The sequence below is a fragment of the Onychomys torridus genome, chromosome 6 (assembly GCF_903995425.1).
Source record: "Onychomys torridus chromosome 6, mOncTor1.1, whole genome shotgun sequence".
NCBI lineage: Eukaryota > Metazoa > Chordata > Mammalia > Rodentia > Cricetidae > Onychomys > Onychomys torridus.
The window spans coordinates 12,450,807-12,462,771 of NC_050448.1; the positions used below are offsets into that span (position 1 = coordinate 12,450,807).

The 11,965-nt window shown below is 47.6% G+C and overlaps 1 protein-coding gene across 5 annotated transcripts in view; it reads right to left on the reverse strand.

Moving 5' to 3' along the window:
* Zmat3 (zinc finger matrin-type 3) overlaps nucleotides 1-9,279 on the reverse strand; it is a 28,499-nt gene extending 19,220 nt beyond the window's left edge. For 2 of the 5 annotated variants that reach the window (XM_036191211.1, XM_036191207.1), the window contains exons 1-2: nucleotides 9,054-9,279; nucleotides 4,509-4,834 (exon numbers count right to left, since the gene is read on the reverse strand). In XM_036191211.1, coding sequence (XP_036047104.1) covers nucleotides 4,509-4,778 — 270 coding nt within the window. In that variant the 5' untranslated portion in view covers nucleotides 4,779-4,834; nucleotides 9,054-9,279. Of the gene's footprint in view, nucleotides 1-4,508; nucleotides 4,835-7,226; nucleotides 7,336-8,710; nucleotides 9,010-9,053 lie in introns of those variants that run through there. The other 3 variants (XM_036191208.1, XM_036191209.1, XM_036191210.1) reach the window with 3 other exon arrangements.
* Between the last annotated feature and the right edge of the window lie 2,686 nt (nucleotides 9,280-11,965).

Sequence of the window (11,965 nt, forward strand, 5' to 3'; positions counted from 1 at the left end):
TTTTGGCTAGACTGGCTGGGCATCAAGTCCCTGGCATCCTCTACCCCCACTCCTCCATCCTGGCTGGAATTACAGGTGAGAGTCACACCCAACTTCTCTGTGGAGGCTTGGGATGGGAACTCTGAGCTGGCACAGCATTTCCCCATCTGCCGTCTCCCCAGCCCACATTCTGTGTATTACGACTGGAGACCGCTGCATTAGCATCCGAGGTCTAAAACCACTCTTGGTTTCTCTCAGCAACGTGGCTAACACAACACTCAGCAGTACCACACCAGGCACTATCTACCTCTATGATAACCTTCAGAAAAGTGCTCCATGTAACCAGGTCTTGTTCACGTGACTATGCAAATCAGCAGATAAATTCTAACTTTCAAGGTGGACACTTAGTAAACTTTATTCATGTAATTTGCTTTTTTTTTTTTAAGTGGCTCAGCAGATAAAGTCTGATAACCTGAGTTTGACCACATACACACACATACATCCATAAATGTACAAATATTTTCTGTTACTCTCCTTCTCAAAGCAGCTCTTCCTCTGGGTATTTATGCTGATGAAATCCTATTATATTTCTTCATGCCAGGTTTGCACTAAGTAATCTGAGCATGCAGATAAATTTCAATGAAACGAAAACTCATTTATCTTCCAAAAATTTGATTTTAAATTAAGTTATAACCAAGGCCATAATTTTAAAACAAGAAAATTAGATAGCCTCATTAAAAAATAAATGACTCAGCTGAGGCTGCTTCGAAGCTAAACAACTAGGCTAAACAGCCTGGGGTACAAACCATCTGTGATGACCACCCATGGCTCGAGAAGGCAGGCCCTGATTGGGAGCATCAAGATGTCAGGAGAAATGGAGATGAGGCTGAGGGGAGTATTTACAGAGCCATCGCCACTGTATCCTGAGCACTGGAATGTGATACAGTCGAACTCCAGTTAACAATGGCTGTTTACCACACTGAGCAACATGAAACTTCGATTTCAAGGGCATCAGCTCACTAAAGAGGGTTAGGTAATTCAGGGAGTGAACTGTGCATTCACACAGGGACTTTCCACTTACAAGCATGTGACTGAAATAACAGATGTATGCCCATGATATCACCCTGAAATAACAATTACAAGGCAGGGGTTTTCGTCTTGAAATAAAGCTTTACATCTGCCATCTCCTTGTGAACCACTGGTTTGGCCAGTCTGCACTCACTGCTCCTCAGCCACTAGTGCTCAGTGGGTCCTCACTCATGGGTGTCACCCTGCCTCTAAGAGCTTTCTTTTATCACCACCCATTGAGACCTACTCACTGATCCATCTTTCAGTCTGACTCTTGTGTTTTATAAGAACAGAGTCTCAAGTACCCAGGCTGCTCTGCAGTTCCTGGCTACTATGTAGCAAGAATGCCTTAAACTGTAGCTCCTTCTGTCTCCACCTCCCAAGGACTAGAATTACAGGTGCCACCATGCCCCGCTCCAGGCTAACACTGCAATGGCTTCCTTCCGTGGTGGGTCACATTCTCTGTTCCACATGCTCACGCTCTGATTACTTATTCACTCTCACGCTGACTACTTTCTTATAGAAATCCAAATCTCAGCTGGGCAGCAGTGCACACGCCTTTAATCCCAGCACTCAGGAGGCAGAGGCAGGCAGATGTCTGTGAGTTTGAGGCCAGCCTGGTCTCCAAAGCAAGTTCCAGGAAAAGTGCAAAGCTACACAGAGAAACCCTGTCTCGAAAAACAAACAAACAAACAAACAAAAAGGGAGGGAGGGAGGGAGGGAGGGAGGGAGGAAGGAAGGAAGGAAGGAAGGAAGGAAGGAAGGAAGGAAGGAAGGAAGAAAGAAATCCAAATCTTAAGACACCAGAGAGAGGCTCAGTCAATAAAGCTTTTGGTGCATGAGCAGGCGGACCTGAGTTCAGATCCCTGACATACACATTTAGTTTCTGTTTGCTCGTTTTTAGACAGGATCTCACTAAATAGCTCTAGTTAGTCTAGAACTTGCTGTGTAGACCAAGCTAGCACTAAGGAGGAAGAGAGACAGGCAGTTCCCTAGAATGCCTAGCCAAATCAGGGAGCTCTGAGTATGGTAAGAGACCCCCATCTCAGAAAATATGGTGGATAATGATTGAAGAAGACACCCAACATGGACCTCTGCTCTCCAAATACAGTCACACACATGTGCACCCACACACAGGAACATGTACAAACACATACAACATGCAAGAGGTTCGTTCTATCACCGTTTAGACACAAGAGTCACAAAAACAACCTGAGGTAGAAGGGATAACCCATGCAGACACATCAAAACCGCACATTGCCTTGTTTTCCCTAAAAGGCAATGACTATGCAAAGGCAAAAGCAGGTGTATGTCCAATAAAAATCTAGGAAGAGCTTCAGAGACCTGAAAATCTTAACTATACAACTCATCCTTGACTTTTGCAAGTGACTCTTTATGGAAAACGGAGATCACAGGAACAAAGGCAGAGGTGAGCTACATTTATGTCTGTTTGAGATGGATCATCATAACAGATGCCACCTGAACAGAAGACAGGAAAAGCAGCCCCCAGAATCTGCCATCTCATGGGGAGTAGCACACAGGGATGAGAGATGGGACTGCAGAAGAAAATAGGAAAGAAACCCTGAAGCCTTGACTACCCAAGGCTGTGCTAAGATTTGCCGCAATGAATTCGGCCAGGCCTGCCTCAGAGCAGAAGGCCTTCCTAGCCCTCTGAATGTGAGCACCCATGTTTGCAGGGTGTGCACAAATAATCACAATGATGACTGCAGCCTGAGACTGCTCTCCTATGGAGTCCCCCCACCCCAGGGGTAGCTAACCTGCCTCCGCCTTGTTCCTGCTCTAACACTGAGTTTCCTGGCTACTGCATTCTCATGCATTCCCATCAGAGAATCTGCCCACTGGAGCCCAACTTTTCCAAACAGTGCCTGTCTTTTCTCCACTCTCTATCACCTCAGTCAGGTCCACCTGAAGGCAGTGGAGGTCGCAACAGAAAAGTACAGTTTCAGGCGAGAAGAAATACTTCATAGCTAACAGCTTTCTGCCATGTGGTCTCAGCAGGAATAAAAACTAAATCAACAGTGGTCCAGGAGATATCCTCCATTTGAAGGTTTCTGTTTTCAGGTCTCTTTTCTCCAAAAAGGAAAAACATCAAATTGTATACAGACAACAGTACAAAATAAAAAGAAATACTAGAGGAGAGAGATAGCTCCCCAGTTAAGAGTGTTTGCAATTCTTGCAGAGGACTGGTGGGTGCTTCCCAGCACCCATATCAGGTGGCTCATAACACCTGCAATTCCACCTTCAAGGAAACAACCTCCTCTTCTGGCTGCTGCAGACACCAACATACACATGTGTAAACACACAGCACACACACACACAAACACATACCTAAAACTAAAATAAAAATTTAAAAACAAACCCTACATCCTCTCCTAGTTCCCCGTTTATTCTTAGGCAATGACATACTTTATAATGGCCTTTTCCACAAGCTATTCTACAGAGATAAAATTATTTAAACCTAAATATTCAGTATCAGTTCACTCAGAAGACTAAAGGAAACTAAGGTATGTTTTTGATGAAGGTAAGACTCAGTAATTGAGTACCATATTATTCTCTTATAAAAAGATACCTGTATTTGCCTCAGCTATAATAAGAGCCACAGAAAAAGTCTGAAGTAAAAAGTGTAAGAGCTGTGTGGTAGGTGGTCTTGATGCAAGTTGTCCAAACTTCAGAATAATTTTGCACTGAACTAATATAGTACATTTCCCCTTGGAACCACGGGCAGAACCCACGGTGTGCAACATGGAACTAGTCTCTGCCCCTTCTGAGTTTTGCGCTCTCAACTGGTCATAGCTGCACAGGTAACTTGTGGACAGACAGTGCCCAAAATGTTCACCCCATTGACACCATCTAACCAACCAGTGCCCCCCCAACCAAACTGACACCATCTGTGATGATTTGAATAAAAATGGCCCCCATAGGCTCAAAGGGAGTGGCACTATTAAGAGGTGTGGCCTGGTTGGAGTAGGTGTGGCTCTGTTGAAAGAAGTGTGTCACTGCAGACAGGCTTTGAGGTCTCAGATGCTCAAGCCAGTCCCAGTGTGGCACTGCTCTTTCTGCTTCCTGTTAATCCAGATGTAGAACTCTCAGCTACCTCTCCAGCACCATATCTACCAGCATGCTACATGCTTCCCACCATGACAATAATGGACTAAACCTCTGAACTGTAAGCCACCCCCAGTTAAATGTTTTCCTTTATAAGACTTGCCATGGTCATGGTTTCTCCTCACAGCAATAGAAACCTAAGACACCATCTAACAAAACAGCACCCAAAATGCTCACCCACTAACATGATCTAACCAACCAAAACCCAAAACACTCATCCAACTAACACCATTTAACCAAACAGCACTGGGAACATTTACCCCACTGACACCATCTAACCAAACAGCACCCAGAAAGCTCACCCCACTGACAGCTGCTTTTTTTTCTTCTCTTACCTGATAGTGTGCCTGGGCTTGCTGAGCAGAGTTCAAGGTGACATTGCAGAGTTTGCAGAAGAGGGGCTTACACAGCTCCTCCAGGGCAGAGTCTGGCTCCCCTCCCTTAGCTAATTCCTCTTCCCCTGCCAGAGGCAAGGATGTCTCCTGCCCAAAAGGCTTCTGTGGTGGAAGCTGCAAGGTCCTTGTGGACCTGGCAGCCACTGACATAGGAGGAGAGGTCGAGGGCCGCTTAGGTGGAGGAAGCCCGGCCTGCTGCAAGAGAATCATCAGGCAGGAAAGCCCCGGGCATAATCCAGTGGTGATGAGGGGTGGAGTCTTCAAACCTAAACAACCAGGGAAGAAAATGAAAAAAAACAAGATCTCAGCAATACGACCTAGAAAGGACACCCAAGTCTTTCTCCTCTCTAACCCCGCCTTTGGGGACATCTCTCCTTAACCTTAGCCTAGCAGACTTTCCCTGTCTGGTTATCCCCACTGACATAAGGTTATCCTCTGAGAATAGCTCAGAGATTTGCATTGATTTTGCTTGGCTCAGTTCCAAATGCCATCCCTCTGGCCATAGGCATTAGCAGCACTGCATCCATGTCCAATTAAGTTGAAAAGTCACATGGCTGGAATTCAACATCAAAGGTCATCCGAACCCTTTCCCTCTGGAGTGCTGAAATACCCTTGATTGTAATATGCATAACTAGACAAAAACAAACAAATAAACAAGCAAAAAAAGAAAACCCACCATGTAAGAAACTCTTCCCACCCAAAGGATGTCAAAGAGTAGGAAAGATTGTCACCTCTAAGAATCTCTTTTCTTTTCTTTTAGGTATTCTGTCTTGTTTCCACTGTGTGTGACTATGTGTGTGCACCAGGCACGAGCTCTTCTTCCACCTGCACACACACACACACACACACACACACACACATACACACACACACACATATACACACAAACACACACACACATACACACACACACCACATACACATATACACACACATACACATACACACACACACACACACACACACATACACACATACACACACACATACACACACACACACACACACACCACATACACATATACACACACATACACACACACACACACACACACCCCTAAGGGACAGCAAGCACGTTACCACTGAGCCACATCACCATCCATCATCTTTTAAAGACAGGGTCTCACATAGCCCAGGATGGCCTCAAATATGCTATGCTCAGAACTTTGACTCTTGACTTTCCTGTCCCCACCTCCCAAGAGCCAGAAGATAGTCCTGCACTGCCACACCCAGCCACAAGCAGAGCTTAAGGCATTTCTACAACTATTGAAAGGTGGGTGAAATCTAGGAAGAGAGGTGCTCCTCTTGAGCAGCCAACAACAGCTAAGCTCTGCAAGGTGGAGTTGACAGCCTGTGGCCCTCCGATGGCACAGTGTGCTGTTTTGCTTTTGTTTTTAAGTTGAATTAGTTGTCAATATTTACAAATCAAAAGCTTCACAGAATCTAGCAATGAAAGGATAATCTGGCAACACTACGCCCACGTCCTCCATTGCATACAACCACCTGTTTGGTGCCAAAAACATAATAATCCATACCCAGGCCAGCCTTGGGAGCACAGAGGGCATCAACCCTACTCAGGGCATTGTGTAAAGGCCTTGTGACTCTATACAGCCTTAGTCCTGAGGCCCTTGTAAAATAAAAATATCTTCTCTCCATCAGGAGGTAAATCATCCAATCAAGATAAAGCATCCAGACTGAAAAATATCCAACCAAGTAATGGACCACACTGTCCTAAGCCCTATAATGATACAAATATAGGCCATTTGTATCATTCCCCTTTCTTCCTAAATAATGACGTACACAGTGATGGTTATAACTTCATTTGTCAATTTGACAGGATCTGGAATTGCCTAGAAAAGGCATCTCAATGAGAGGTGACCCAGACTAGGTTGGCTGTGGGCATGCCTAAAGGGATTTTCTTAATTAGGTTGAGCTGGAGACCCATCCTAAAAGTGGGTAGTACCACTGCATGGTTCAGGACGGCTTCAAAAGGAGACAGAACTGCACTCACATTGCTCTCCTAACTGTGGGCCCCATGAGACTGCCCCACCATGATAGTGTGACCTCAGGCTCCTGCTGCCTAGGCTACACCACCATGGTAACTATGCCTTAAACTGTAAGACAAAATAAACAAACCCTTTCTCCCTTAAGTGGCTTTTGTCAGGATATTTTACATTGGCAACAAAAAAAGAAACCAAGGCACTCTCTGAGAAGTTTCCATACCAGATACTGAGTTCTTCCTCCATGATGGCAATAAATCAGATCAAGCTGAATCAAAAGTAATGAGCAAAGCACTCCCCCCTCCACCCCACCCCCACCACCTCGACCCCACCCCCATGATCCTAGGGGGAGGAGAGAAAAATAACATGGCAGGTCTAGGGACCCTGGCTTAAATGCCCTGTGAGCTTGGTCTTGAGAATCTCTGGTGGCGGAGCTGACCCCTGGTGGGCTTTCTGAAAAGCAGGGTCTGGAATAGGAGGTGTGGGGCCAGAGCAGAGATTCCTAACACTCTCTATTCTGTTTCCTTCAGAAAACACCCACTATGTCCCACTCCCTCTTCAACTTTATCCCTGATTCCTCCTGCTCCCCAATTAGATGTCATCTTTTAGTTCTGACCACCACAGAAAAGACCCTTCGAGTTCTTCAGATTCTAATTACCTAAAATTAGAAGCCTTATTTCAAAGTCTACACTTTCCTCCACTCTCCCTCTTGTTAAAACTCTTCTTGGTCAATAGGATGTGGTGTCTTCAGCTGCTGAGGTTTCTGTCTGGAATGAAGAGGTGTAGGCTAGGGTGGTAACAGGTTTACTAAAATGACTCTTTAAAAAGTAAAAGTACATTTGGTAAACACACAGTGAGAAGGAGCCACTGACTGGGAAGTCATAAAGTTAATAGCAAGATGAATAGATGGTTAGTCGTAGAATTTAACAGTACTTTTCATTAATCGTAATAGCTAGAAAAGTATAATATTCAACTGCCCATATCTCTGGAAACACAAAGAAAAGTGATACAAATTCGGAACATTTAAACAATAAGTTTTTCTGAAACAGTATTATTTCTCCCAACTAAATAAAAGGCATCCAAAAAGCAATGACGGTTATGGATGCTGGGGAGGTGGGTAAGGAAACTAAAGGAATAAAACCATCTTTTAAAATAGTTTAACTGCGCAGTCATAACTGACCGTGTCGTTCACTAACTTATCACACACATTCTGTGGGTCATCGATGCTGTTAGGTCATGGCGAAAGGGCAGCGCAGGGTACCAAAACATCCGGATAAAGAAAATCAGCAAAAATACACAGGGAACTGAAGCAGCCTACAGCCAAGACATGCCTGGGCTTGTTTCTTGCACGCTTTACTCCCACCTGAGGAAACCCGAGCAAGCGTTGCCCCACTGTGACAAACAGCTTTGGAGCAGAAGCAAGGCCCTCCGCAGGGCAGAGGCACAAAAGGCCTAATTCCAGGGCAAAACACCGGTGGGGGTGGGGTGGGGGTGTTTACAGTGCAGGCTTGCCCATTACTACATTTTGTCTTCATAATGTTCAAAGAAAGGGTAGAGACCTCAAAAAATTGCTGGTATATTTAATAATCAACATAAGGCTAACCCCCTCTCCAAAAAAAAAAAAATCTATAGGCAACAATCACAACAGGTATTACATTTGGGCAATAAACAAATAAAAACAAGGCTTCAGTGAATGCACAAACTGAATAGAGAGACCGGCAACACTCGGATCCGTTCAAACTGCTGCATTAATTTAAGAGACTAATTTAGAAGCCGATACAAAAATACGTCTCAGATCTTAAAATCCATCCGATTGGACGCGAGCAATAGCACACAAGAAGGATGCACAGGGCTTGATGTCCTAATTTGGAAGGAAGCTAAGAAGACACTAAAGAAAAAAAAAAAAAAAAAAAAAAAATCACAGGTCCACCATGTACCGGTCTAAGGAAAATGAAAGACCACAGCACACGTTTCCATGGCCGGGCTGGGCCTGCTCCTCTCAGGCTGTAGTGCAATCAGCCCTCCCCTTGGCAGAAACGGACCCAGGGAAAAGAAGAAAATCTAGGAACAGGTTCCCGGTGTCCGCGTAAAGTAGGGAAGGCTCTCCCTGGGTATTCAAGAGAAGAGAAGAGGGAACCTTACTCAGAGGTCACCACAACGCGGCAGGCAGAAAAAGCAGCCCCCCGAGGCTGTTCTACATCCCAGAAGGAGGCTGAGACCCGGAGGAGGCCGTGGCGACCCAGGCTCTGCTGCTAGGACTCAAAGCTGCGCCCCTGCAGCATCGCCCCCGCCTATGCCATTCCTGGGCTGGGCGCGCACACACGCACTCGGGTCCCGCGCCGATGCCGGCGGGGAGCACCGAGTCGCCGAAGCGGCTGCGAGAACGGCTGCGGGCTCGGGCTCGGTGGCCGGCCGGACGCCGCGGGCGAGGCTGACACGCGCACACGGACGCAGCCGCGCGGACTGACCCGCGCTCCGCACTCACCGGAACCCGCAGGCCGCAGCCGCCGCGCGCAGCTGCCCGCTCCACGACCACTTTCCGCGCTCACCGCCGCCGCCCGGCCGCTCGGCTGCAGGAGGTTGACTGTCAAAAGTCGGTCGGAGCGGAGCCACCGGGAAACAGCTGCAGGAAGTGACTGCGGAACCGGGAGGCGGCGGCGGCGGTGGAGGCGGAGGCAGGGCTCCCGGCGGCGCCACTGCGCATGTGCATAGGCAGCGGCGGCTCCGCAGACCCGGGGCGCCGGGCAGGTGCCGGACGGCGACGCGAGAGGGTGCACTGCCCCGGCACAGATGGCTCCTCTGAGCTGCCCCAGCCTACCCTGAAAGCGATGCGGGCAGAAGGCTGGCACAGCCTAGTAGGAGGGCGGAGGCTCTCGTCTGGGACCTCAGAAACTACACTCCCTGCGCCTCCGCCCAGAGATGTAGGGAAGCATCGCGGCCCAGGCCTCCCAGGGCTGCAGAACCCGCACAGAGGACCTCCGCTCACCTGCACGAGGCTGGGAGTGGATACTGCCTCGTGACCCTGGCAACCTCACCTGCAGGACCGGACGGGCAGCAGACGCCTCTGGGACATCTTCAAGAGAGACGCTAAGATGGATTGCAGCCCTAGGGTCCTGCTGGCATAGTACCTTCTAATTCTGCATGTGGTTACTTGTATGGTGTCTGGGTTTTTCTCCTTGGATGACATGACACAGATTTTTCCATTTACCATCAGCAGAGTATGGTTTCGCAGCATCAAGTACTTTTACACTGTGTGCGGTTATTGTGTAATCATAAACTAAAATGCCAAGGAGGTATGGTAAGATGTGCCCTAGTAGCGGGCCAACTTATGCAGGAAATTAAGGCTCTGTGGCTGGAGCATGCGCTATCCAATACCAATAACAACTCAGTACTTGCTTTGAATATTCGAGGGCTGTTCAGCAGACACACCAAGCTAATGTGCACCAGCCATTGGGAAAAGTAACCCACCATCCAGATGTGTCTAGTGCATGAGCAGTATATGTGGAAATATCGAGTGGCTTCATTGTCTTTAAAATAACAGAGTAGACATGCATTTCCTATAAGGTCTCAACCAGTCCCAGGACTTTACCAGTCACACTTGTTAGCTGGGATCATGCCTGGGCCCTGGCTGACCTTTCTCAGCCCTAATCCTCATTTCCACTCATAGGCCCATAGTAGTTACACGTCCTGTCTTATGATAAAATGACTAACAAAGACAACTAAAGAAAAGAAAGGTTAGTTTTGGCTCACGGTTTGAGGATGCAGTTCATCACAGCAGGGAAGGCATGAGGGCAAGAGAGTGCAGCTGGTCATGCATGCCCACAGTCAGGAAGGCAGAGGAGCTGCTCAGCTGCTTCCTGTCTATGAGATGCTGCCGCCCACATTCAGTTAATCTAATGTAGAAACACTCCCACCCACAAGCCTAGAAATGGTTTTAAATGCCATCAGATTGGCAGTCTGTGTACTGTCTCCCCCAGGCCCATGATCTCACTTTACCCCTGTGATTTAGTTCCGCCTGTCCTGAGCATCCAATGCCTTTCTTCTCCCTGTCCACTCCTCTCACAAGCTCCCATGGTGTTCTCAATGCACTGCACGATAACCCACCATGTTGATGATTCCTCACCTTTTTTTTTTTGGTTTTTCGAGACAGGTTTTCTCTGTGTAGTTTTGCACCTTTCCTGGAACTCGCTTTGTAGACCAGGCTAGCCTCACAAAGATCCACCTGTCTCTGCCTCCTGAGTGCTGGGATCAAAGGCGTGCGCCACCACTGCCCAGCTACATTTTTAATTTATTATATACACCATCTGCCTTAAACTCCTTGAGTCCAGGATGAAACAGGTCTTGGGAGTTTTCAGATTATATTTTATGGTTTTATGCATATATTGATGTCAGGATAAAAATCTAGAAACTGAATGTAGGGACCTCATCCTCTAGCTCATACACGCACGTACACTCAATATTCCATGTTTGCTACCCCTGACCTTACACTTACCTCAGACAGCTAAAGCATTTCCTTCCCTGGCCCAGTAAAAGGTAGGCAATCCAAAGACATGTAATTCTCATTGCAGAGACAGTGGCCCCATAAATCAGAGCCTTTGTTGAGCATCACTGAATTTTACCAGTTTCAGCGCGCCCACACGTAGTGGATAGCCATCCCAGCATTGGCCTGGAAGTTCCAACTGAGGCTTCGGTAATGGTCACGCCCACAAGGCAGGGCGTGGACGCAGGAGGTAGACCGAGCAGAGTTCTCCAGAGAACACCGCCAGACTGCGCCAGCGTCCTAGAACCAAGAGAGAGCCCTCCTCTCGATCCTGGGTCTTCCGCTTCCTCCTCCGCCCTGCCTTGTGGGCGTGACCATTACCGAAGCCTCAATGGGGGTTGGAACTTCCAGGCCAATGCTGGGATGGCTACCCACTACACACACACACACACACACACACACACACACACACACACACACACACACGATGAGTGAAAGCAAAAGAAGCAGTCACAAACTATCGGTAGCCGCAGCCTCCTGATGTGCTATGGTCCGTCCACACAGATCCCAATAGCCAAAGTCACTCCTGCCACTAAACTTCAAGTCAATATGGCCATTTCTGCCTGCATAGGCATTTGGCATGGTGATGGGTGGCAATGGAGATGGATCGTTCCAAATGAGAATATAATCTGGGGACAGCAAGATAAAGTGGGGAAAGCGCTTTCCATCAAGCCTGTTCTGAGTTCCATCCCTGGGGTACCCACACAGAAGCCAGGTGCAGTGGCATGCACCAAGCCTGGTGTTCTGAGTTCCACCCCTGGGGTACTCACACAGAAGCCAGGTACAGTGGCATGCATCTGTAATCCCAGCTCTGTGATGGTGAGATGGGAAGCAGAAACAGCTCTCAGACCAGCTGG